The sequence below is a fragment of the Talpa europaea genome (genome assembly GCF_964194135.1).
Source record: "Talpa europaea genome assembly, chromosome: 2".
Taxonomy (NCBI): domain Eukaryota; kingdom Metazoa; phylum Chordata; class Mammalia; order Eulipotyphla; family Talpidae; genus Talpa; species Talpa europaea.
In genome coordinates, this window is record NC_140068.1 from 12,918,987 (window position 1) to 12,945,612 (window position 26,626).

The window sequence follows — 26,626 nt, forward strand, 5'->3', positions numbered from 1 at the left end:
TCTGTTCCCCACTGTCTCTGGTGGATCCTCCCAACCCCCACGCCTCTGGCCTGCACCCCAGTTCTTGTATGCATAAATAAATAAATCTTTGAAAAAAAATCTGAAACCATTAGGTAAACATTCGAGGAGGACAAGGTAATTACATTGTCTCAGATTATCTCTCCACACAATATTTATTACTAACAGGGAAAACTAACTTCTCAAGAGAAACCAGACATTTAACCTTAGTCAAATGATCAAAATCAATGTCACCGAGATGGGGCAAACTGGCAACAGGATGCAGGGCACTGAGAACACAATCAAAACTGAGGCTTAAAAAGGAACCCAGACAGTGTACACTGGTCCAGCCACTGTGGAAAGCTGTGTGAAGGAGCCTCAAAATGCTAGATGGATCTACCATATGACCCAGCAATTCCGCTCCTAGGAATCTACCTAAACACAAAAACATTGATTCCAAAGGAAACATGCACTCCTGTGTTTATTGCAGCACTATCTACAATAGCCAAGACATGGAAACAACCCACATGCCCCAAAACAGATGAGTGAATAAAGATGTGGTCTATACACACAATGGAACACTACTCAGCAATCAGAAAAGATAAACTCATGCCATTTGTGGCAACATGGATGGAGCTGGAAGGGATTTTGCTCAGTGACATAAGTCAGAAGGAAAAAGAAATATCAGATAGTTTCACTTACATGTGGAATATAGAGAAAGCAAACAAATGATCATGAAAAAGATAAAACTTGCGAGCTCGGAGCCACACAGCAGAGGTGGGGAAGGAGTGGGGTCCAAACAGCGGAGGGAAGAGCACAAGGGACCGTGGTGATGGATCAGGGGTGCTGTGGTGGTGGAGAAGTATGGAGACTACAACTGAGGGGAGAACTTAAATACTGTATAAAAATAAACAACAATGATGTATGAAAATAAACTTTTAAAAATTAAAATAAGTAAATAAAAATAAAAAGGAAACTAGAGTGATAGAATTTTACAAAACATCTAGTCTACACTCCTAAAATACATCAATATCATAAATACAAAAGCCAAGAAATCCCTTCAGAATAAATGTGACAAGGACACATAGATGTTAGGGTGATTTTTTTTTTTTAAGTATTGAATTGGGGAAAAAATGTTATGTGAAATAATATTGGAACAGTTGGAGAAACCTGAATGGGAAATGGATCCTTAAAAAATCACTATTAAATGTCCTCAATTTGGTGATTATAGTAAAGTTTTGCATGCTTAAACATTTAGGAGTGATGGTCATGTCGCTGGCAACTTACTCTTGAATATGTGAGCAGTAATAATTAGTGGCTCTGTGTGTGCGTGTGTATCTGTGTGTGCAAGCACATAGAGTTTTGGTTACCCTCACTGTAGCCTGTCAGTCTCTTGCTTGACCACAGGAGTCATGCCCCATTTTACTAAGGGACAAAAACATGGAAGAAATGACTACCCATAATTGAGGGGAAGAAGAAATACCCAGCCTTCCTAAGATTAGTACAAATTTGGTGAGTCACTTCCTCTTTAAGAGGAAAGGCAAACATTTGCTATTTCCCAAAGGATCCAGAGACTCTGACAGACCCCCTGAGTGCTCAGCCTGAATCATGCCACACAGGTAGCACCAGGTCAGGAGAACCTCCGGCCCATTCACCCAGGGCTGCTGCCCACGCTCAGTCTAGCATTCTCTGGGTTCCTCCAATTTCAAAATCCATGTCAACTCAAATCTCTTGTCCATTTCAATCTTTGCACCATGACGTTGCTGGGGAAATACATGCAACTAAGACAAGGATGTTTGTGTTCACTGCATGTTATTCTCTAGCCTTGGGGGCCAATGGCCTGGGTTTTCCTTTGTTCATCACCCCCAAAGCTTCTCTGTCCTGAAGGAGATTTGCTCAGCCCTTCCATGGAGAGCTGGAACGTTGGCAAAGCAGCTTTCCCTCCTGAAGCTGCCCCATGCCCGCAGCGCACACGTGGGCGGATTAGGCAGCACTGTGCTGTAAAGCACACACACGCTCCCCTAACGTGTGCTTTTCATTCCACAGATGCTTTCTCCCTAAGCTGCTCCTGTGTCCCTCTTGGCGTGAAGCAGTGTGCGTGGCTCTGTGCCAAGGGAAGTGACTGTTTAAAGTTGTGCACTTTCTTGACATTTCTTTACCCCAGAAGATCAAAAATAGAACATTCTAGCATGATTATGATGGAATAAAGTAGAAAAGGGAAAGGTTATAGAAAAACATTGTTTTTTTTGTTGTTGTTGTTATTTTAAGTTGCCTGGAAGAAATGCTGGAAATACGTTGTAACATAGAATTATCTTCCACAAGAGTAAAGATTACAGGGTTGAAGTTAGGACATGGAAGCAAAAATATCACCTTTAACAGGAAAGGTCAGGAGCATTTGCCCTCTCTGTCACAAGCATTTATTCTTGTTTTAAGATCACCTACCAAAGAGAGGGCATTTTGAATCATTTTATTCCGGAATGTATTTTAATTTGTACCTTGCTTCTTCATGACTTGCATTGTCTATAAAAACAAAAATCTAACATAAAAGAAGAAAACCCATTTTGGTTGGTTTAACTGTCCTTTTCCCTACTTCACGCTCACTTCCAGATATGCGCTTAGGGCTTATTCAGAATAAGTAGTGTCCATGAATGACCTCACAGATTCCCGGGGCATCACCCCCTGAATTTTGAAACACTCAACACCTCTGTGTACGAACACACACCCCACTGGAGGAAGTGACATCAAACTCTGCAGGGCATAAGCGGGATCAACACCCATTTGACCTCCCCCAGGATGGACCTTAAAGACACCTTCTTAGAAATTCTGATTCTGGGCAGAGGGGAGGAAACTTACTTTCTTTCCACTTCGGGTGTTGACGCGACACTGCTGAAGCCGAGCGTCTCCTAGGAGAGAAGATTCACAGCGTCAGTGCAGGCAGAGCTGCGGGACTCATCCGGTTCATAGAGAAAATGGCTTAACAAAAACGCAGAAGCAAAGGAGATGATTAAAGTCACTGTGCTTACTTCGATCTGGGACCGCAGCTGAAGTGACGTGGGGCTGGCATCGGGTTTCTCCTAAAACAGAACAGATGCTGGTTTAATGAGACTTCCAAACGTGGCTTATACCAGAAAGACAAATAGACGTGTAAGAAGAGATGAGGGGTTTGGGAGGCGCGAGGGCACAGTGGGCGGAGATGGTGGAGATAAACAGAATTTCTGGGAAAACTCAAGTATTTTTAAAACAAGAGCCCTAGCCTCTTAAAATTGATAAAATTCAAAAGTTTTCTAATAAGCTCTACCATGGAACACCACTGACAACTTTTATTACAGAAGGAAAAGCACCACCTCAATGGAGGGTAACAGTGAATTAATTCTCTGGATGCCAGTAGACCACCAGGAGACACAGAATTTACAGCAATCCACAGGGGGTCAGGGTTTGTTTTTTTGATAATAATGGAGTTGTGATCTGATGCTGAAATTCTAGATGTATTCAGAGTCTTTGGTGTCATAAGACTTGGGCAAGTGTCTGAGCAGGGGGGGCAGCCCTAAAAATCACCACATTCCTATAATACAAATCAATTGGCCTTACTGAAAATTTAAAAACAAACATCTATTAATATATGAAGTAAATATCTGGCATTGAGTACACTGGGGGAAAATCCAGTTGTAAGAAGCAGGAATTGAATAACTTTTGAGATAAAATCAGGTCTCTATCACTCTGATTTTACAGTTAAAAAACAAACCATCTCCTTGGAAAGAAAAAAAAAAAAGATGGCAGTTACCTGTGATGAAAATAATATATTGAAATATATTATTACGTTAATAATAGGTTGAAATGTCAACAACATAGGAGCATTGCACTTTTAGAAGTCATAAGATAAACTATGGGAACAAAAGAATAAACAATATAAAGAGAATCAACTAGTAAGTAGAAAATAAACTAGTCGGGGCCTCCCCTGGTGGTGCAGTCTCTGCAGCGCTGGTTCAATCCCTGGCCACCGGCGAGGGTCCCACATGGCGCGACAGACCTCTCCTGTCTCACCCGCTGCTCCCCTCAGCAGTGTATTTCGTTGGTCTGCCTGTTCTGTTCCCCGCTCTGGCTCTGGTGAATTCTCTCACCCTCCCACGCTTCTGACTGTACCCAGTGCTTTATAAATAAATAAATAAATGTTTTTTTTTTTTAAAGAAAAGAATCTAGTCGACCAAGAACAGAGCACCACACTGATATTTTTCATAGGTTGAGAATAACTCTCCACCTAAATATACATGAAAGTGGAGGGCCTGACCAATGTGTGGTCAGCAGTCGGGGTGATTAAAGATGATTAAAAGATGATGACCAGGTGGTAAGCAGCAGGGAGGGCAGCTTTGGAAGAGGAGATATCTTGTGTGCCATCACGCAGGTTTGACAGAACAGATTCATGGCGAGTTTTCTAATAATCCCGTTGTTCTTAATCGCTACTCTGCTCTTCAGGATGACGCACACACTACTTGAAGGCTTTTCTTAGTCTTGGGAACAATCAGAAAATGAGGACAGATCATCTCAAATTATAAATTCTCACTTGCATCGAAATGTTCACCTGATTAGAGCAGTCTATTTCATCATAGAGCAGTCTATTTCATCATTAACATGAGTACAAAACTAGGCCAATATTTTAAAAACATAGTGATGAGATAGTTGAATACATTTAATGCAGAGCAAATTTAAATATGTAAATAGGCAACAGGAATGGGGACAAATAGAGAATAGATGGTACATGTGCTGGGCTGGGAGCCTCTGAAACGGGATGAAAAGAGTGTTCTGATGAACTCGCAGTCCACTCACCCCGAATCCCAGGCCCCTACTGATATGAAAAGCTGTCAGAGTAATCCCCACAGAACTTCTCTTTAGTTGACATCCTCAAGGTTCTTATGCCACCTTTGCTCATAAACGACAAATTCATATTTCTGTCCTAAATGTGATACACCATTTTTATGAAATCACTTTGCATAAACCATTTTCACAAAACAATGTATGGTAATGTTTGAATCACATTCCAAGTCCAAAGTCCATCTGTTATGCCATCAGACTCAGGTGTAAGCGACATCAGGTGTGATCAACAAAGTGGGTGTATATTTTGGAGGTTCGTGGTGCTTGGAGACCAATCACGATGTCTGACGCCTAATCTCTCAGCTTCATGAGGGGAAACTTACAAGCTTAAATCAGCAAAAGTAGATAAAGGTACAGTCTGCAATGTCAGGATGAAAGCCTCAGAATGATGTTAGAACTCTATTAGATTCTGTGAACCCTTCCTGAAATTGCCCCTTTAAAACACAACTTTACCCCACACCCATCCATAACCATCAACAAAAAAATGATCAATAACATCCAGCTCTTTTCCCCTTCTTTGTTCTTCTCCCTCTTTCAGTTTCTTCAAGCTCTAAGTCTCTACCTCACTAGGTAATGGTCCATGCTAGGAAGCTACCTGTTTTTATTGTATCTTTTTACCCACATTTTTCTAATTTTACTTATAGAGTTGTCACTCCATATCATAAACAAGTATATTATGCAAATGTACCTGCTCCAGCATACAAAGCAGGGGCTAGTCAAGCACATTAAATGTTTGATGATCAGGAAGCAACACTCTAAGCCATTCATCTTTACATATTAGTTTGTTATTTACAATAGACATTTGAAAGTGTTTTATCTACATTTTAGGAAATTGACTGGAATGTAGCTTGGTGTATTATGTATTAAAATTTGTCAGGAGCAAATCTCTTTTACCAGGTACGGGAGATGTCAGAAAGGAGATCTTATACAGTGGTGTTTCTGGTATTTTTCTCCCAAGCATGCACAAAATAACATTTTTTAGAAAAAGTCTTATTAAAAAGGCTAATTGCCAATTATGATCACGTATGTATGCATATTATTAAATATTTAAGCGATGTAAAAAGTATGAAATAGAAAACACAGCAAACCTTTGTGGATGCACCATAAGCCTAAGAAATGGAATATTAGATAGAGTTCAAGCTAGCAACTGTTCTGAGCTACAAGCACTGGACAACTTTTTATTCTGTTTATCACTGAAAAAATATTAATTTTTTTTCATGAATAATATGGAGTGTAAAAATATCATAGAATTAGGCAGAAGGACACCAGCTGTGTGTGCAGTAATAAAGAGCATTGCTTATTAATGAAGAAGCAAATATTCTGGTCAGAATAGACAGAGAAAGACTTCTGGACACCCCCTACCCTGTCCAGTCTCCAGATGAGGGTACCACCTTTCTCTCCTCCCAGCCCAACCAGCTAGAGTCCTAGGGAGAGAATGCATGGAAACCATGGATCTGAGTTCCAGCAGGAAAAGACAGTCCTGATGAAGGAGTAGGTAGAATAAGAAGAACTAAAGAGAACCATACTGTTGCCCAGCTGTGAACTACTTTATTCAGAGAACAATTGATGGTCCATGATGTAACTAACTCCTGATTTGAAAATCATGTTGATGGAAATAGTAAGTTATTGTGAAGGCCATCAAACCAGCCACTGCATGTATATACAATGTATGTCTTTGCATGTATATGTCTTTGGGCATGTTATGGAAAAAAAGACTCACTAAGAAATAAGAGTCTCCTCTCCCTCAATAATATATGCTGACTACCCAGTCCACACTGTTATGTAACATATCCCAACTTAGTCACATAACCCACAGGCATTTTATTAGGCTCTTCTCCGCTCCATGGCTTTGGGGGCCTCGCTGGGAGGATTTGAGCTGGGGGTGAACTAGATGGCCGAGGCTGTAATCATCAGAAAGTTTGTCCCTTGTGTCAGGAGGCTGCCATTAGCAACCATGTGGATGGGAGATGCTATCAGCTGGAATACCCATGCATGGGTGCCCTATGTAGCCTGGACTTCCTCAGAGCAGAGCTCTGAGTTTCAAGAGTGTGCACAACAAGAAAGCCAGGCAGAAGCTGGTTTGCCTTTTACCACAGCCTCCTGGGGTATCACTTCTGTTGGAGTCTCGAGCTTTCCCAGATCAAGAGGGCACCCAGCCCTCACCTCCCAGTAAGTCACAGGGTAAGAGGAGCACCGGGATGAGAGATGCCACTATGGCCAGCTCTGGAAAATACGTCTGTCATCCTGACCACCAAGGAGATAGACACTCAGGATGAGATGAAAACACAGGATGAGATGAAAACACTTATTCAACGCACTGTCTATGCGGTGATTTGGGCTTTTCATAGAACTTGCTCAAGTAGCCGATCTTGGGCACTAGGTTTCAGGCACAACCTCATTTAAAAGTTGAAATATCACAGTATCATACACTACAATATTATGGCTCCCACTTCAAGCTTATTGTTATAGACAAACTCAAATATACAAAAGCAAAGAGAACCATAGGATGAACACTTAATTCCTATTACCCAGTTTTAATAATGATCTACACCTGGTCAATTTTCTTTCATCTATACCTTCCCATGCTTTAGCTCTACCATTTTACATTCCTAGATTTGTATCATGAAATATGATCATTTTTAATGTTAAGATTTAGCTATCAGGGTTTCTAAAGTCCTAAGAGGTGCAATGTTGAGAAAAATGGTCCCATCATCAATAATTTGACTCCTTCCTAGAACTTGAGGACTTTCATTGGTTATTGCAGAAAAAAAATATTAAACACATTTAGATAGTACATCTAAATGTACAAAAGAACATGGGGAAATGCATTCAAACCAAGCACTTCCAAAGAGTTCATCAGCAAAGTACTCACTACTATTCGCCAAGTGTCCATACACCACCCGAGTCCCTTTGTGAGAACGGTAATGCTCAATGACTGTGGCCTTGATAAAATATTATATGCAATTAGTGAGAATTAACTCCACAATTTAATCCACATTCAAGATGAGCATCAGGAGAGCCATACAACATTGGTCATTGAACCTCAACCTGTGATTACAAGTTAAGGTACTTTAACTTTGCTAAAACTTTTAAAAATAAATTTAAAAAGAAAATGACTGCATGGAAATTGACCTGTGGATTAAACTGCCCATCCTATAATGCCACATGTTAGAATGATGAATAAAATTAACATTATCAATTTTTTAGCTTGTAAATTATAAATGCTAATGGAAACCTCCCTAACTTAATGAAGTACAACAGTGGAAACTAAATCAAAATATGAATATAGCCCAAAATGCATGCACGTATGTGTGTGTATACACACAAGAATAAGCCTGAGAGGACATTCACCATATGCCTACAATGGTTACCGACGTTTCTAGTCTCTTGCACTTTTTTACAAGCCTATACTCCTATTATATTCATTATTTTTTCTAACAATAAGTAAGTTCAACTTAAAATACAATTTCCAGATCTCCTTAAGGTTTTTAAATTATCCACATGTACATTTCTATAAATGTAACATACACACCAGTGGTTACTTCTGCAGAGGTTACTGTATTTCTCAATTTTTAACATTTCAAGCCTATACAACATATATATTAAATACAATAAATCACCCTCAATTTAAACGATCATATCAGTTATAGCTAGCAGTTAAACATGCCCTGTATTAAAACACTTCCTTGAGAATTTAAAATAACTAGTTTATAGAAAACTAGGCATGAATTTTGTGATTAATAGTAAAGTAATAATTTCAAAAATCATATCATATTCATATTTATTCATATTTGACTGAAAGAGTACTAAACCACAGCATTGTATGGAGGGTGTTTTTTGTTTTTGGTTTTTTTGGGTTTTTTTTTTTTTTTGGTAAAGGAATCAGATAACAAAAAAATTACTAAGGGAGAAACCTCAAATCCATTTCTTGTCAACTTGGGACAGTTTCTGGAAATAGTAATTCACCAAATGTTTATTATGTCTAACATAGTAGCAGAAAGGGAACAAATGTTTCAAGATGAAATCAGATTTGCCAAACCACCTGCCGCTGCATGTGCACATGCACACACATACGCACACGCGTCTGTAATCACACTAACAGGGCACGGTCAATATCAAACTAAAATTCTGACCCTAAATAAATACATTTATTTGCATTTGTAGTGCTATGGCCACTTGTGCAATACCCCAGAGTCAAAAAACTCACTCAGGGTAGATGAAGATCTGGAAAACAAAATGCACACCCTCATCCCCAACCAAACTTTGTTTCCAGCTTCTTATGGAACTCCACACCTCTCCCTCCCTTTATGCTGCCAGTGCTGGAAGCCAAAGGAATATTACAGCTGGAAAAGAAAAAGGAATAAATCCCTCTCCTTTTCCAAAAGCAGAGAGGAAGAACACAGGCACACACCACTTACCAGTGCCAAGGCTCTCCCTCCATCCTGGGTATGGGAAGGACAAGGGGGACCATCCTGGCCTCTGACCAACTATCAGCCCACCAGGGAAATGCCTTGTGCTATTTCTGTTGTCCTCTGTTAATGGAGGGAACCAAGCCCCAAACTACTAGGGAAAGTTGCTGCTGCTGGTAGACTTAAAACTCACTTGGCACCTATCACTTTACAAGAAGACTGTGAAGCTGGGGTCCCTCCCAGTTGGCAAAGTCTACTCTTGTCTGACTTCTCCATTCCAGCCAATCAATGGGCATCTGTTCATTTTACAAGAATTTAAATAGCAACATTTTCTTGGAAGTTTTCTCATGGCCTTGAATTTTCTGAGGACACCACCATGGGGTGGTGCGAGGTGTGGACCACGAGTTAGGACAACTGGGGGCCAGTCCTGCTCCCACTACTACAGACCACTAGACCTCAGTTTGGTTAGGTTTGGTTTTTCCAATAGCAAGGAAAGAGAAATGGACCATCTGATTATCTCAGGTTTCTCTGGACGCCAAAACCAAAACGCAATGAAGCAGTGTGATGCCTGTCTAAAACAACTGTCAAATAAATCTCCTGAAATAGAACCCTATGTTCTTACTAAGTGTAGTTCACGCATCATGACCATGTGAAGACACATCTGCAAGTCTCTTCTAAGGGAGGTCTTGGGTCTGAGCCCCAGCTTCCCAAATCAAAACCTGCATCTTATAAAGATCCCCAGTCAGTTAGACAAGCACACTGCTCTGTGCGCTGTATCATTTCTCTGTTCCAAAATCTTTCCAAAATTGTGGAATCAGAATACTGACATTTCTGACAGAGAAGCCCTTCCACCAATTGGCTCCTCCATAAATTACCCTCTTCTAGGAGAATGGCAGGCGTCCCATATCCCCCACATATTTGCAGTTCTAGTGTTTCTCTTTTGTCTGTGTTACTTAGAATGGCCTCCTTCCATCCAGCCAAACCCTACTAGTCTTTCAGATCCAACCAAATCCACCTCATGTTATACCTTCCCTGTCCACCTGTGCCTTAAATGACACAAATGAGTTTGATTATAACTACAACTAGTTATATGGCTTACTAGTTAAGAGTACCTAACTAGTAACACTCTTCTACTTCCTTACAGTAACTCTTCTATTCACTTATTTGTGCCTTAGTCCATCAACGCGACTGTAATGCCCTATAGACAGCAGTTCACTGTGCAGTTCACAGGTGTAGACACACAATACATCAAAAAATACTTCCTTAGCACTTACTATTTACCAGGCCCCAGTGAGGAGGTAGAGGCAGCAGCAAACAAAACAAAACAAGTGCTTGGTGGGGGTCTGTTGGTTCAATTTGTTTAATCTTTGGCAGTAATTTTGACTCTCCTGTTGATATTTTGTTTGCAATTTTACTGATATGGACTTAAGTTTCTTTTGAGTTGCACAGCAGCATTGGTGAGTAAAAGTAATTCAGTAAATATTTTTCAAAAGCTCCACAGCTTAAATTATAAGAATTTCAGAGAAAATGTTCTGGTTTTCCATCACTTTTAGGGGGAAAATCTGCAATGACCTGTATGTTCTAACTCCACCCTATACCTTTTTCACGACTCGTTTCACCCAAATAAGTTAGAGGTGTAACAGGAAATGTAAGTCATTTTTCAGGCTCCTATAAGTTCATGGCCTGGCATGTGAATTTTTTTCTAATGAGTGAATGTGAATGGAAAAAAACCCTCTTGCTGCCACATCAAAGAAGAAAAGTTCCAAGAAAAAAAATTTTTTTCACAGTTGAATGCTATTCCACTACCTGCAACCTTAAAACCTATCCAAAATTAACAGATCAGTGAATTTCTAGAATCATTGATAAGAAAGAAACCAAAAGTGGCAATTTCCCCCAGCCAATAATGTGCTGTGGTAACATAATTGAATCTCCTTGCTCTATTGGTCTGTTGTGCGAACACTTGTTACATATTTATTTAGACCTCACCATCTTCCAGAAAATGATTTGCAACATGATAAAGTGAAGTTACAGAACTGATGTAAATATACAAAGGGATGGAGGAGATCCAATTGTGTAGTAACAGCTAGCCCAGGAATTAGATTCCTTCACTAATGGCAGTCCATGGGATCCTATATTGGAGAGGGACCATGCATTTTCAGCTATTTTCTAACGTTTAAAGTCAAGAAGAAAATAAGATTGATATAATCCATATTTCGATGTTTGACGGTATGCACAGATACACAATGACTTTTGTTGGTGAGAATTTCTCTGGTTTCTGGCAGGAACACATCCTGAGAAATATCTCTGCACAATTCACTTTGCCCCACACATTCTTTGACACTAGACAAAACTGGAGGTAGACATGAGTTTCACTGGTGAGGGAAGCCCCTGACACAGTCCCTTCCCACTGGATGGAGCCACATGATTACCTGGAGCGCAGGTGGCGGCGCAGACTAGGGAAGAGTTCCGCCATACTGAAAAGCATGATCATGGTAAAGGAGTAAATAGTAGAGGCTCTGATTTAATTCAGGGATAATATGAAACTATGAGTGGCAAGTTTAGTGTTCTTATGCCTCATTTCAAACATGGAAGTATGACTCTTTAATTTCTAAACAAGGGCCTCCCTGGTGGTGCAGCACCATTCCTGGCTGGCCAGGGTGTTACCCACATGGAGCAGCAGACCTCCCCTGTCTCACCCACTGCTCCCCTCAGCAATGTATTCCAGTCAGTCTGCCTGTTCTGTTTCCCACTGTCTCTGGTGAATCCTCTCACACACCCCCACCCCCCCCCCCCGGGAGCTCTGGTCTGTACCCCAGCTCTTGTATGCATAAATAAATCTTTAAAAAATATAAATAATTTCTAAACCATCTTAGGAAACATGAGCTAGATTGCCTAGGTTATAACTTTACAATGTTGAGTCTAGCCTCCTGCCAAACATCTTGCCCCAAAATAAGAACAGGACTTAGACCATGATGTGATTACAGGTCAGGTCCACTAGAAGAATGCACTTCTCAGGGTGGGACCGCTACATCCGCCACTCCAGATGGTGTCACCCTCCATGGAGCCCATGCAGCCTTGCTGTCCTGAACAGTGTGGGGTGACCCACAGTCACCAAGCAATCTTCCTGTAACATCTGGTTGCTGATTGGAATTGATTAACAAGAGACAATGGCAGGAAGCAATTAAATGGGTGCACAGACATTTTGCTTTTCCTCCCCCTCGCCCCTTCATCTAATCATTCCTTAATTCTAAAAATACTTGTTGGACGCGTACCATATGCTACATGACATATCTATCAACACAAATAAAACCGCAGAAAGAATGCTACTGTCTTCGCAGAGCTTACATTCTAGTGATTTCTAAAGCCCTTTGTGGGAATCCTCCACACTTACTGTCTGCATCACAAGCCAGTCTTCCCACTGTCCTGGCACCAAGCAGATGGCATCTGGATAGCTCTGGATGCCACATTTTCCGGGACATCATAAAAACCAGGAGAACTGTCACTTGAATGGTGTCTGGAAATGGGATCATGTAAACAGGATCAATTGGAGGAACTGGAGCTGTTTATTCAGGGAAGGGAAGGAAAATACAAACATGTGAAGGGCTTCCAGGGAGCAAGGGCAGACAGCTGCCTCTGCTGCTTCCCATGGTGGCATACAGACAACGACACTGGGGACCCTGCAGGGGTGACCTCCATACTGGGGACACTGGGGGTGACCTCCACACAGGAAAACTTAAGGGAGGAAAGTTAGATGGAAAAATATTTATTACATTTTTAATAATAGATGGGGATTATAAAGAAAACTATACCAGAGTATTAATGACAATATGAAATAGTCAATTGGCACGCAACCTACAAATAACATATTTTTTTTAATTTTTTTTTTTTAAATCCTTGAGCTTATTTGAAAATGGCTTTTTAAAAATCAGGTTCTATGCCCAAAATGGCTATAAGCCATTCCAGATGAAGACTCTCGATGATTTCTTTTTGTCAGTCTTGACTAACAACAATTGTTACAGCCATTTTATAGCCACTGAAATACATATGGCAACTTTTATTATGTCAAGGATCTAACAGTACCTTGATTAATAGCAGTGTCATGTCTTATTAAAATGTAATACATTTCAAGTCCAGGTGAAATTAGAAATTACAAAATACTGATAGAGTTCTAATATGCAGCTTTGGGAGAACAAGGTCCACCCTAAAGTTAGCTTGGCCACACTGGATCTGCCAGAGGGTCCTTGTTGCCCCACCACTCACCAATTCACCACTGTACTTTCAACTACATGCCTGAACCATGAACTAAACTCTTCTAACAGCTCCAAGGCCCTTGGGCATGATATACAGCATAGTATGCTGGTCACCTGCCTGCTGAAGTCCAGGCCTCCACGGTGCTCTCTGCCCCCAAGTAATCACAAATTAAGATCCTACTCTGGTCCAAGCTCCAATAAGCCCCAGAACAGAGGTCCCCAAGCTTGTATGCTGCAATCACCTAGACGACCTGTTCAATGCAGATTGCTGGGCCCCATGCAAGAGTCCCAGATTCAGTCTCTCGGGATGTGTGCCCTGCTAATTTGCATTTCTACCAAGTTCCCAGGTTAAGCAGATGCATAACTTTGACACTTTGACAACAGTTGCCCAGACAAGACTGCTGAGAGATTCTACTCTGGGATCCAGTGGTCTGAAGGTTAAAGAGATGAATAGATTCTGAGTCACATTTGAACTCTAGTCTTCAGCACTCTACAAGAGGATGATCAAGACTATGATTTAAAGGTAAAGAGTTCGACTCAACAGCATTTAAGAAACAGGGCAAGTCAAGCCAGGTGTCCAGCAATAGAGTAAATTATTGACATCGTGTGGGCCAGAGCGTGACCACTCATGGTCGTCTACCTGTGACGGGGGTACTTTCAGAAACGGGTTCAGACCTTTGTCTAACTATGATTCTATTACCTGTGCTGGCATGTAGCCGCTGGAAATTAAATACACTCCTGTGGGATGATTTACCTTTTACATTATGTTTTTATGGGAACATGAACGACAAATCCTAACCCAAGTCTTAACTCAATGTTCTGGAATGGATAACCTTCAGAGGTTTGTGGTTGCCTGTAACCAAACTTTCACACCCTCATTATTGATTCAACGAGTATTTCCTAAGTGTCACCGCTGAACTTAGCTGACAGGCTGGGCATCGAGAGCATAAAGAACAGCCAGTGACCTTCAGGTGCCGGTGGCTGTGGTCAAAAGAGAAAAATAGGTAACTGAGAACATAAAAACCCCACATCTTCCATGTTACCATATAAATAACGTGTTAATAAGCAGATTGGGTGTCTAAATAAGAGTTTTGCAAAATTAGGTAATGCCAGAAAGCTGCAGACGCCAAATTTAGATGAATCCTCCAATAACAGACCTGGCTCATGTTTGTCATGATTTAATGAGTGTAAAATCGAATGTTACTACCATGACATTTAACCGCCCTTCTTTCTCATTCTTTGAATCACATTATTAAGCCATTGTTACTTTTGTAACCCTCTTTAAAACCTCCAGAGTCAGTGACAACCCAGTGTATTCCGAAATCATAGGTCACAAACTTGTTTTCAAAGTAAACAAACCTTTGAATTAATTGTGTTACCTAATGATGTAAAGCATTTAAAAACACATAGGTAGATGTCATACTATCTGAGAAAGAAATATAAGAATAAAATGAAAATTATAAAAACTTGAGGCAAATGCCAAGTTTTAGCCCGTGGCAAATATTTTACTGCCATATTATAAAGGCTCAAAAAATAAAGCTTATAATGGAAACAGGCAGACCAAGCCCCAAAGTAATATACATAAATGATATGTTTCTGTTCTTGTATAGTGATTTTCCTCCCTTCTGAGCATTAATCTTTGAATGACTTACTCTATAAATTATTGAACTTAGTTCAAAAGCAAATGAAATTTAAAATACCCATTTATTGAACAGCTAAAGTGCCATGTTGAAATTACTGTGATTTATCTGTTTCCTTAACGGTTACTGTAGCAAACGTACTTCATTACTCAAAATTATTACCAGGTTACATAGTTTACTCTAGTTTAAACATAAATCTATGCCCCTGTTCAGAACAGCAGCTGTTTGTCAAGATCTAGTTCATTCATCCACAACCACAAAGCCCAACTTTTTCTTTCTGCAACCTGAAAGTGTATCTCTGTGTTGCTGAAGAATATAGATAGCACTTATTTGGGGGAAACCAATTAAACTCAAGTGCATCATTATTACTATGGGGGGGGGGTCTGGTGCCTAAGGTGGAGTACCAATTAATCAGTACAGAGCTCACCCACTCCCAACCCTATGTGCTCACAAGCCTGCATGTACCCCACATGACTCTTGCACCCCAGGCACCAAAAGCAGGCCTGACTATAGGTTAATGTATTTCATGCCTGTCACAACAACTGAGCCATTGCTGCTGAGGTCAAGAAGGAAATTCTGGTTTAAAAATCCAACTTTTCATCCACACCAAGAGAAGGGTCTCCTCCTCATTTCAGGTCTCAGAATTTGGTTGGTGTACAAATTGGGAGAAATGCATATCCTCCACCTAGAGAAAAATTTGCCACATACATGACAACATATTAAATGACTCAGTATATAAACAGTACTGATAAATAAGAAAAACTCTACTGTAGATAAATAGAAGACTTTCAGAGAAATTATAGAAATAAAGATTTGAAAAATGTGTTTTAAAAACTATCAGGAGGGCCTCCCTGGTGGCACAGGGGTTAAGTCCCAGCGCTATCAGACTATACTGAGATGGCCTGAGTTAATCCCCAGCCAGGGAGCCGACACACATAGGGCTCAGCAGACCTCTCCTGTCTCGCCCGCTGCTCCCCTCAGCCATGTATTTCAGTAGATCCACCTGTTCTGTTCCCCAATCTGTCTCTGGTGAATCCTCTCACCCCCAACAGCTCTTGCCTGCACCCCTGTTCTTCTATGCACGAATAATAAATAAAATCTTTTTTTAAAAAATAACAAGAAGGGCCTCCCCGGTGGCACAGTGGTTGAGTGCTGGGTTGCGAAGCTGCCCGCAGCCTCTGTAGTGACGGTTCGATCCCCGGCCACCAGGTGAGGGTCCCACATGGCATACAGACCTCTCCTGACATTGGCTGCTCCCCTCAGCAGTGTACTTTGTCAGTCTGCCTGCTCTGCTCTAACTCTGGTGAATTCTCTCACCCTCCTGCGCTTCTGACCGTACCCAGTGCTTGTATAAATAAATAGATAAATCTTAAAAAAAAAAAAAGAAAATACAACTGAAAAACACTATACAACTTTTCACCAAACTAATAAAATTTTCCTTTTCATGATGCTATTAAACATTTGATAAACATGAAATAAAAGGGGGGCATAGACCTGATATTAGTAAAAGTACAAAATATACAATATTTCCAGATGGTGAGTTAACAGCGTTTCCAGAGTCTGACATTTTCCTACTTTTCAACCTGCTAATAAGCTCATACCTATTAATATACCCTAAGGATTCATATTAACTTGTGAAAAGGAAGGTGGACATTGTTCATGGCCCCTTATTTTTATAAAAAACTGGGAAAATACCTAAATAAGTACAAATTGGGGGATACCTAAATAAATTACAGTATATTCATAAGACAAAAAAGGTATACACTAGCCACTAAAAATCATAATACTTAAGACCATTTAACAAGGGAATAGTGTTCATTATATGAAGTTAAGGAATATGAGCAATCACACTTACCTACAGCTTGGTCCCAATATTTGTGTTCATAGGTGTATATACATAACTGTAATGCCAATGAGGCAAGAGATTTGCTATGTTCATTTATTGTTGTCACCCCAGAACCCAGGAGAGTGACTCAATATTGCTTAGATGAGTAAGTCATGTATCACTTAACAGCAGACCACAGTCACAACACGGTGGCACCAGCAGGCTACGCCAGTAGCATAGACAAGTAGTGGCTCTACCCTCTGTGTTTTTAGACTCTGATGTTTGCACAATGATCTAACTGCCTGATGGTGCATTCCTCAGAAGGAGTCCCCATCCTTATTCAATGCATGACTGTACATGTATGCGCAGACCAAAGACTAGAAGGGAATGAACTAACATATGGGTATATCTTAGGCAGGAGGCCTTTTTTTTTTTTTTTGGTTTGGCTTTTCTGCGTTTTAAAATTTCGACAAGTACTTTTACAATAAAAAAATGAAACAAAACGTGTCAACTTAAAACATAGTGTTCCTGATGCTATTTCTGTCCTTGCTCTTTAGATTTAGATTTGGGTCCAGTTTTACACATACACTTATTAAGAGTCCTACCATAACAGGGATGTGGACTATCAAGACACAGAAGATCCGAGTGAAGTCTTAAAAATCTCACATGATGAACAATTTCTTTTTAACAAATAGTCCTTAGAGGAGCATCTGTCATTTAAAGATACATTATTCAACATGCACGAATACATCCTCTACCCTATTTTGAACATTAATTTATTAAAGATCTGGAAACATCAATAACTTGTCCTCACAGAAAGTTTGCTTTACTTTCCCTGTTTCTTAACCTGCCCTGTCAAATTCTCCTTTCCTGTGGCATGAAGGAAAAATTTGGAATTATTTTCTTATCATCTTTTAATGAGCCTCAATCACTTAAATATCACCAAGGTGTTAATTAGAAATGGTTGTTTCATATAAGGTTTTGCATATTAAATGCACAGAAAATTTGAAAGTACACAAACAAAAACCCAGTTACTCCCTAGCAAATAGCTTTATGTTTTTCCCTCAAGAAAAGCAAACAAAACTTCAGAAGACCATAAACAGGAAACACACAAGGGCCTGGCCATCAGGGGCAGAGAGCAGATGGGCACCCCTTCCCTAGCATCTGCTCTTGGGCAGATACAGGCAGTGAATCCAAACATGGTGACCCATGTTCTCCTTCCGGAGAGGAAGGTGGACTGTGTCCCTGAAATGCCTTCCCTCTAAAAAGGTGGAGCTGAGTCTAGTTATAGGACAGCCATTCTGGGAATGAATAGAATAAAAAGTCTTGCAAGGTACGGTCAGATCTGCTTTAAAAAAAAAAAAGATGTAATCCCTGTATGATGCATTATTAATTCCCCCACATTCCTCCTATTAAGCCCTAAAACAATGTAAGCAAACTCAAGGCACCACATTTGCTTACATTCATTCATACCATACAATTCAACAAAGACAATCGAAGGGTCACAGTGCCCTCCTCTGCCACAAAACCCCTAGCTAAAAGGAGAAATGGGTAGGATCCTGCTACAAAGTTCAAATGTCATACATACACATTTTGACAGCTGCGATGAAAAGTCTCTTTGAATAGTCTACATTTTTTTTAAATTTATTTTAATTTTTTATGCATACAAGAACTGGGGTGTAGGCCAGAGATAGGGGGGTGAGAGGATTCACCATAGACAGAGTGGGGAGCAGAACAGGCAGACTGACTGAAATACACTGCTGAAGGGAGCAGTGGGGAGACAGGAGAGGTCTGCTGCGCCATGTGGGTCAGCTCCCTGGCCAGGGATCGAACTTGTGCTGCTGTGGCTGGAGACAGCTTGATAATGCTGAGACCATAACCCATGTGCCACCAGGGAGGCCCTGAATAGTCTACATTTTGGTCACCAAACACATGACCTTAACTCATGAGAATGCTTATTATACCAAAGAGAAAATGATCTTTGGAAATGGAGAGGATTTTTCAATCTTTGTCATAAAGTATTCACAGAATGGGAAGAAAAGTCCATTATTTCACCAAAAATCTCTTAATGATGGAAGGCGCAATGCACCACTTGGGAAAATCTGCAGAGCAAAGAGATGGGAGAGGACAACTGCCAGGGAGCAGCTGGTGTGGAAAGAAGACCTGCTTCTGGGCAGGGCAGGGCTTTAAAGTCATGATAGGAAGACTGGAAACAAGTGAGTTTTTTTTTTTTTTTTTTAATAGAGGCGTGTTTTTTATTTATTTATTTGTTTGTTTGTTTATACATGCACTGGGTACAGTCAGAAGCGCGGGAGGGTGAGAGAATTCACCAGAGCCAGAGCGGGGAGCAGAGCAGGCAGAAGGACCGAAGAACACTGCTGAGGGGAGCAGCGGGCAGCAGAAGAGGTCTGCGCGCCATGTGGGACCCTCCTCTGGTGGCCAGGGAGCAGCCGGGGATCGAACCGGCGCCGCAGAGGCTGCGGGCAGCTTTGCAACCCAGCGCTCAACCACTGTGCCACCGGGGAGGCCCACTAGTGAGTATTTTTGACAGCCCTTTTGGGGAGTGAAAGGTGTTACCTTCTCCATGGGCCTTCCCTGACCCCCTAAGACTGGCAGTTATTCTATCATCACCTCACACATTGCACTATATTTGTCCAGATTCATCTACTCAAGATGTCACTGTGCGCTTCTGGGCAGAAACTGCTCATGATTAACATCCCAAGGCCTACTGAAGTGGCCGGTAGAGATTAAGTATCTTAAATAACAAATATTTGTTGGATGAACAAATGAAAGTTAGCTGAATAGAGGAGATCGGAAGTGGAGTGACGTGCTACAGAAAGCCTAGCGCCTTGCACACAGTTGGGAATCAACAGACATGTACATAGTGAATGAACAGGTCTGCTATATGCTAATCCCCGGGTATTGACATTGTATGGTTTGACCCAAAGCTTGGGAAAGGCAGTGTGTTCATCGGTAAAGCAAAACAATGACAGAAACTTGCTCAAGGAAGGACAAAAAGCACATTGAGCTCTTTATGTATCTTCTACAATTTGTGTTAGGGTTTTGTTTCATTAAGGACAACACAGACCACAGTTCACCCTTGTTTATCCTGAGCAGGAAGCCAGGACTGGGGACTGAATGAAGTAGTTTGGGAATACATGAAAGCAACACATTATTTTCTTAAAAATCTTCTCTTGGGGCCTCCCTGGTGCACACAGGGTTAAGTCTCAATGCTATCAAGCTATCTCCAGCCACTGCAGCACTAGTTTGATCCCCAGCCAGGGAGCAGACCTACATGGTGCAGCAGACCTCTCTGGCCTCACCCGCTGCTCCCCTCAGCAGTGTATTTCAGTCATTCTGCCTGTTCTATTTCCCACTCTGTCTCTGGTGAATTCGCTCACCCCCCCCACACACACACACACACTTCTGGTCTACCCCCCAGCTCTTGTATGCGTAAATAAATAAAATAAATCTTTTGGAAAAAAGCCAAAACACACACACAAAGAAAATCTTCTCCTAAAGGATTGATTTCAAATGATACACATTTTAAGAACTGAACTGCTGCACTGATTCAGTTAACCAAATCGAGGTGTTATCAAATAACTATAGGAACAGTAGCAGCAAACTCCTTGGAGTTACCTGGGTAACATGCCTCATAAGCACCAGGTATTCACTGAATATCCACCCAGACCACTAGGCAAGTTCTCAGGATATGCCCCACTGTTCACTTGATGGTCATCACTGGATGTCCACCTATAAATTAAGTACATGTCCCCAGGCCAATTTTTTCTTGAGGAGCAGGGACTATTTGCAATTCTTTCTAGTCCATCATCATCATCTACAGAATCATTACCAACTTGATTATCATCATCACTATCATCAGCACCACCACCATCATCAGGTTTACCATAACCATTAGCATCTCTACCACCATCATCATGCCTACATCACCATCATCATCTCTATCACCACCATCATCATGTCCACCTTGACCATCACCATCTCCTCCACCACCACCACCACCACCATCATCATCACCACCACCATCATCATCATCATGTCCACAATCACCACCACCATCATCATCACCACCACCATCTTCATGTCCACCATCACCATCTCCACCACCATCATCACCACCACCACCACCATCATGTCCACCACCACCATCATCATCACCACCACCATCATCATCATCATCATCATGTCCACCATCACCACCATCATCATCACCACCACCATCTTCATGTCCACCATCACCATCTCACCACCATCATCACCACCACCACCACCATCATGTCCACCATCACCACCACCATCATCATCACCACCAACATCTTTACTTCACTCACATCATTGCAAATATCTATCAAACACTTACTTGATACAACATGTCATTCTGCACACTTCACATCAATTATTTCATTTAATGTTATTTCTCAAAAACTTATTAGGTAGGAAATTCTACTCTTTCCACTTTACCAACAGGGAGTTTATGTACCTTCCCAAAGATCAAATCCCTGAAGTCTACTTGCCCCTGGTGTGCACACTCACAATTGCTATGCCATCTTCTATTGGCCCTCCAGGTCAGTGCTCCAGCACTAACAGCCAGTCTCCCTTTAGCTCCCTGTGTCCCTACCCTCTTTCCCTACTTTAATCTGTGCACAATTGTTTTTGTTTTGACACTTTCTTCCCTCTAAGGCTTTGTTCTGATAATTGCACAATTGCCCTGTTCTCTCCCAAGATAGGGGTTCTTTTCTTTAAAGATTTTTAGTATGAAAGATTTTTTTAAAGATTTGTTTATTTATTTTATACAAGAACCGGGGTACAGGCCAGATGCGCGGGAGGGTGAGAGGATTCACCAGAGACAGAGCAGGGAACAGAACAGGCAGACTGAAGAAATACATTGTTGAGGGGAGCAGCAGGCAAGACAGGAGAGTCTGCCACACCATGTGGGACCCTCGCCGGCCAGCCAGGATTGAACTGGTGCTACAGAGGCTGCGGACAGCTTCACAGCACTGTGCTCAACCATCTGTGCCGCCAGGGGAGGCCCAAGATAGGGGTTCTAAGCCAACCACCATGAGCCTGGTGACTGAGTTCCTTCCATCTGCAAACAGACCTAATAATGGCTGTTGTTAGTTCCCCAGTGCTAACCTTTACCCCACCTCTATCTTGAGAACCCCAACACTGGCTGTTGTCCAGACTTAAACTCCTTATTTTTGACCTGAGGCTCTCCAGTAAGTCCCTGCCATGAGGTCACCCAGTGCGTGGGTCTATAACCAAGTGCTGGCTTCCCCTGCACACTTCTGACCTTGTTACTCATCACTGGCCTTGTCTGGCAAAAATCTGAAGTTGCCAAGGTGGTAATGAATCACAATAATTACCTATGTCCTAGGGAGATCTTGGTTTGTCTAACTCAGTTGCAATTCAGTGATGATGCCTCTCTTGGGGCAGCAGAACCCCAAGACACAAGACCCTGCTCTGAACTGGGGTGGGGGAGTATGCACGGTAGCTCCTTTTCCTGCAAGTCACTGAGGAGCCTGCCACCTGTCAGATACTGTGTAGTTTAATTAGGTAACACTTGTGAAGGGTTTTGTGACATGTAGCACACATGTTGTCCCCGGAGCTCACACATGGCATTCCACATGGCAAAATTGAAGAGCTATTTTTAAAATCTATCCACTAGTTGAGCAAAATCTAGAGTGTTTCCTTTTGTGAACTGCTGCAAACCCACTATTCTTTCACTGAGAATACCTCAAAAAGGGCACACGTACAACTGGTGGGGATTACAGACCAGGACACAAAGGATATTTTAAAATCCATGCCAAGTTTTCAGAGAAACCTCAAAGAGCATGCTTTGTTTCATCTATCCTTTTGAAAATGAGCAATTTATGGGGATAGGAAGGGAATAAATTGCATCTTGTCTGTCCAGATGTCATTTCCAGGTAGGAGAGTGAGTCATGGCCCTGGTGGGCCATCAGGGGCTACTGAAGAGGGTTCTGGGGTTCCCTAGGAACTGTCAACACAGGCATCCCTGAAGCCCCCAGCTACACCTGCTCAGCCAGTTAAGCCAAGTGCTTTGACGGGTGTAGGCTTAAGTGTAGGATCACCTTTACCTCTCTAGACTGTAATTACATGAAGCTTTTCTGGCTTGAGGAAAAATAAAAGGTTTATTTTTAATGAATGAGGGCAAGTTGCTCACACCCTCTTTAAGAAAGCCTCCTTTTGCCAAAGGGAAGCCAATGAATGAGTGGGCAGATTTAATGAATTGCCTTTGGCTAAGAGGTTTGTGGGTAGCTGCCCAGAATGGTTATGTGTCTCCAGTGGGGGAGCCACTGAAGTTTGCCTCCTTTCAGCCTGGGCTTTCTCATCTGTAACAACAGTCTATCGCAACAGCGCTGAGGTGACCCGCATCCTGCTGGCTCTCAGGTGAGTTTGCAGGGGCAGGTGCTGGCACGTTCTCAAACCCATTCATATTTGTTTTTTCTCGTATCTATGCTCTGAGCCTTGACTGCTGTTCATACCAGATGACTCACTCAAACCTAAACAATGATTTCTCCTTTGACTGAATACTGCTCTGTAATAGTCTTCCTAGAAAATTAATTCTTTTTTTTTCAAGTACTGCTTTATTCATCTTGTTTCTCCCCCAGACACGTAACATAACCAAGGTGGTCTTGGGAGAAAAGCCTGGGTCAAAGCTATCCAATATCAGAAAAGTGATCTTCTTGTGTTTACTATTTCGTAGGCAGAAAGAAAGAAATACAAGAGATGAACATCCATCCACAGGTCCTTCCACAGCCATCAGAACTCCCTAGGCATGCGAATGATTATCACTGACTATCATCAACATGTCTGCTGCTCAGAGGATGTACACCAAAGAGCAGTAAATGATTTCCTTTCCCAAATTAAAAATATTCAATACCAATTTCTAATTTATTTGCCAATGAAAGCCCCACCTACTTGTTGTCTCAAAAATAAGAAAATATTCTGATAGCTTGATGTTCACTAATATTAAGCACAACTAGGCATTATGGTCAGGATTTTGTAAGTATTACCTTTGGGGCAACGTGGCAATTTTGCCTGGACTCAGCAGACGATAAGCTCCATGAGGGTAAGCAATCACAACACCCATTTTCTCATCCACTGCAGCCCCACATAGGAGGTACTCAATAAATATTTGGTGAAAGAATTTCTAAAAAAATATTTCCCATAGTTCTGCTGCCTTCAAAGGGAAAGATTATATTTACTCCTTTTTACAGAAAGAGAAACTGAGACTCAGGGAGATTCAGTAATCTGCTTAGCATCATGAAGCTATTAAGTGACAAAGCCAGGTTTCCACCCTCAAGCCTGTCTGCTAGACTCACCCTGGACCACTTCACTCTCTTACACTCAATGACCTATGAAGTCAGCTGCGTCCAACAAAATGTCCACTGAATATACACTTTCCCCAGTATATGTTTCTTGATGTCTTATGATCTAATAATTTAGCATGTCTGGAGCCTCCAACCTAATTATTTGGGTGCTTCTATTTCCTCACATAATTGCCCCTGTTTTTAGCAGACTGTAGAAAAACAGTGTAAGATGACTTTCACTTGCTGTGAATATTAGTGATGGGCCCCTGGCAAATGAAGGATCAGAAAAGTCACCCAAGCTTTAGGTACTTTTCACTTTCCCAAAAAAAGAAAGAAAGAAAGAAAGGAAGGTGATACTTCTTTGGTTGTTTTCACACAGACTTCATAAAGAGGAGGGGCAATTCACCATTCATTTATTTTTCCTTTTTATTTTTCATCATCATTTTCCTCTTCCTTCTGGTACATGAACATATTCAATTCTCCCCTTAGGGGGAAAAAGTAGGAAAGAGGAAGGAAGGGAATGAGAGCGAGGGGAGAATATAGGAAGAAACAAAAGGTGAGAATCTAGGAATATAGACGGAACGGAAGGAAGGGGAGGGAGGTCGCTAATTCCCTCTTCACTCATTGCATCTCCTCCATCCACGTCCATGTTAAACTTCTTGGATGAAGTTTCCATGACCACTCCCTCCAATCACCTCCCACCCACTCAATCACTCTCCTCACACATCAAGCTAGGTGGTAAGAAGACAATGATAGATTAAGTCTCAGAATATATCCCTCTTACTCCAGCTGCTTCTCCAGAGCTGAGGTCACTAATTTTTAAGTTCCTGATGCCACAAGAATGTCCAGCTAGGACCTCAGTCTTACATAGTATACAAAGAGCTCTCGATCCGTCACACACCTGATCTAGCCACACCCGTCTCCCTGCAGCTTCACTAATGTCTCCACCTTCCATGGATTCAATCAAGTTCTAAATGCCTCCAACAAAAAGTTTCTTGCGTCCCTTTCTTTGTTTTTATTTCTATATCTATTGTCTTTGCTCAGCCCTTGTTAGCTTTCATTAGGATTATAGCAACAGACGAGAACACACAAATATCACTCCTTGAACATGCAAATATCATTCAAACTAAATACTAAAGTGGCCCAAATCACTAAAATTATAGGTAAGTTTTGTACATTTGGTAAGAAATCAGAATGTGTACCAGATTCAGTTTCCAAAGTGGTAAATATTTCTCTATAAAGTCTCATCATTAAAACATTGTTACTCAGAATCACTGCATAACATTAAAAAAATGCCTTACTTTTTTTTAACAGCAGTGGTTTTCCTGTGATTCTTCCCTATTGATTTCATGATAAAGTGTTCTAGCTTTAGGGAACTCATTGCAAACTAAAGTAACTACGATAGAAATTATAAGTTTAAAAAGCAAATAGTAAATATTTCATTGTATCATTTCACATCATTTGTAAGCAACTATTTTTTTCTTTCACTTGTGGATGCTTTAGGTGTAACTGTAAGGATGACAGAATCTTTATCTCAAAGTGGCACCATCTAAGCAGAGATTTGCTACTGTTGCCAGGAGACAATGAGCTACAAATTGAAATTTATATGAAAGACAAACACTGGATGCTTGTTAATTATCTCTTAAGTGGACTCTGATTTTTTTCAATATTTAAATCAAAATTGAGTTAGGGGATCTCTCATATTTGCAAAACTGTAACCCTCTTAAATATCTTGAAATATATTAAAACAGACATATATAAGCTTCTTTAACACCTCAACTACAAGTCATAACAAGTTGTAAGTATCAACATTTAATCTCGCTTCAGGCCATGAAGGATTATGCAGCAACATGAAATGTACCAAAGTGGAGATTAAGTATTTGAAAAGTTAGTGAAAAATCCCTTAGGAGTATAGCCTGCATAGAATTTTTGGCAATTATTCCCATGATGGTCTTTGGGAATAAATTTTCAAACAACAGGAAATTTTAAGCAGATTTCATGTTATATAATAATTTCAAATTTTACATAGAAAATTACTAAAAAAGTCAAATGGCATGTTTAGATCCCATACTGTTTGAGATACAGCCTTACACATTCACAATAACTACTGATGGAAGGTAACTGCATAATACTTAATTACATAAAATCTTATCTTCTACTATTTTGTGTATATTCATTCAGTGGGGAAAATTTTCATATTGCATTTCTCTTGGTACCAGGGGCAACTAGTATAGTGTTCAATCAATATTTAGTGACTGACTGAATCACAGGATTCTATATTTAAGAG

General features: G+C 41.0%; 1 protein-coding gene across 2 annotated transcripts in view; it reads right to left on the reverse strand.

Annotated features, from left to right (window-relative positions):
• SASH1 (SAM and SH3 domain containing 1) overlaps nt 1–26,626 on the reverse strand; it is a gene marked incomplete at both ends in the record, with an annotated part of 171,510 nt that overhangs the window by 88,830 nt on the left and 56,054 nt on the right. For both annotated transcript variants that reach the window (XM_084228836.1, XM_084228835.1), the window contains 2 exons: nt 2,851–2,900; nt 3,021–3,071. In XM_084228836.1, coding sequence (XP_084084962.1) covers nt 2,851–2,900; nt 3,021–3,071 — 101 coding nt within the window. The remainder of the gene's footprint in view (nt 1–2,850; nt 2,901–3,020; nt 3,072–26,626) is intronic.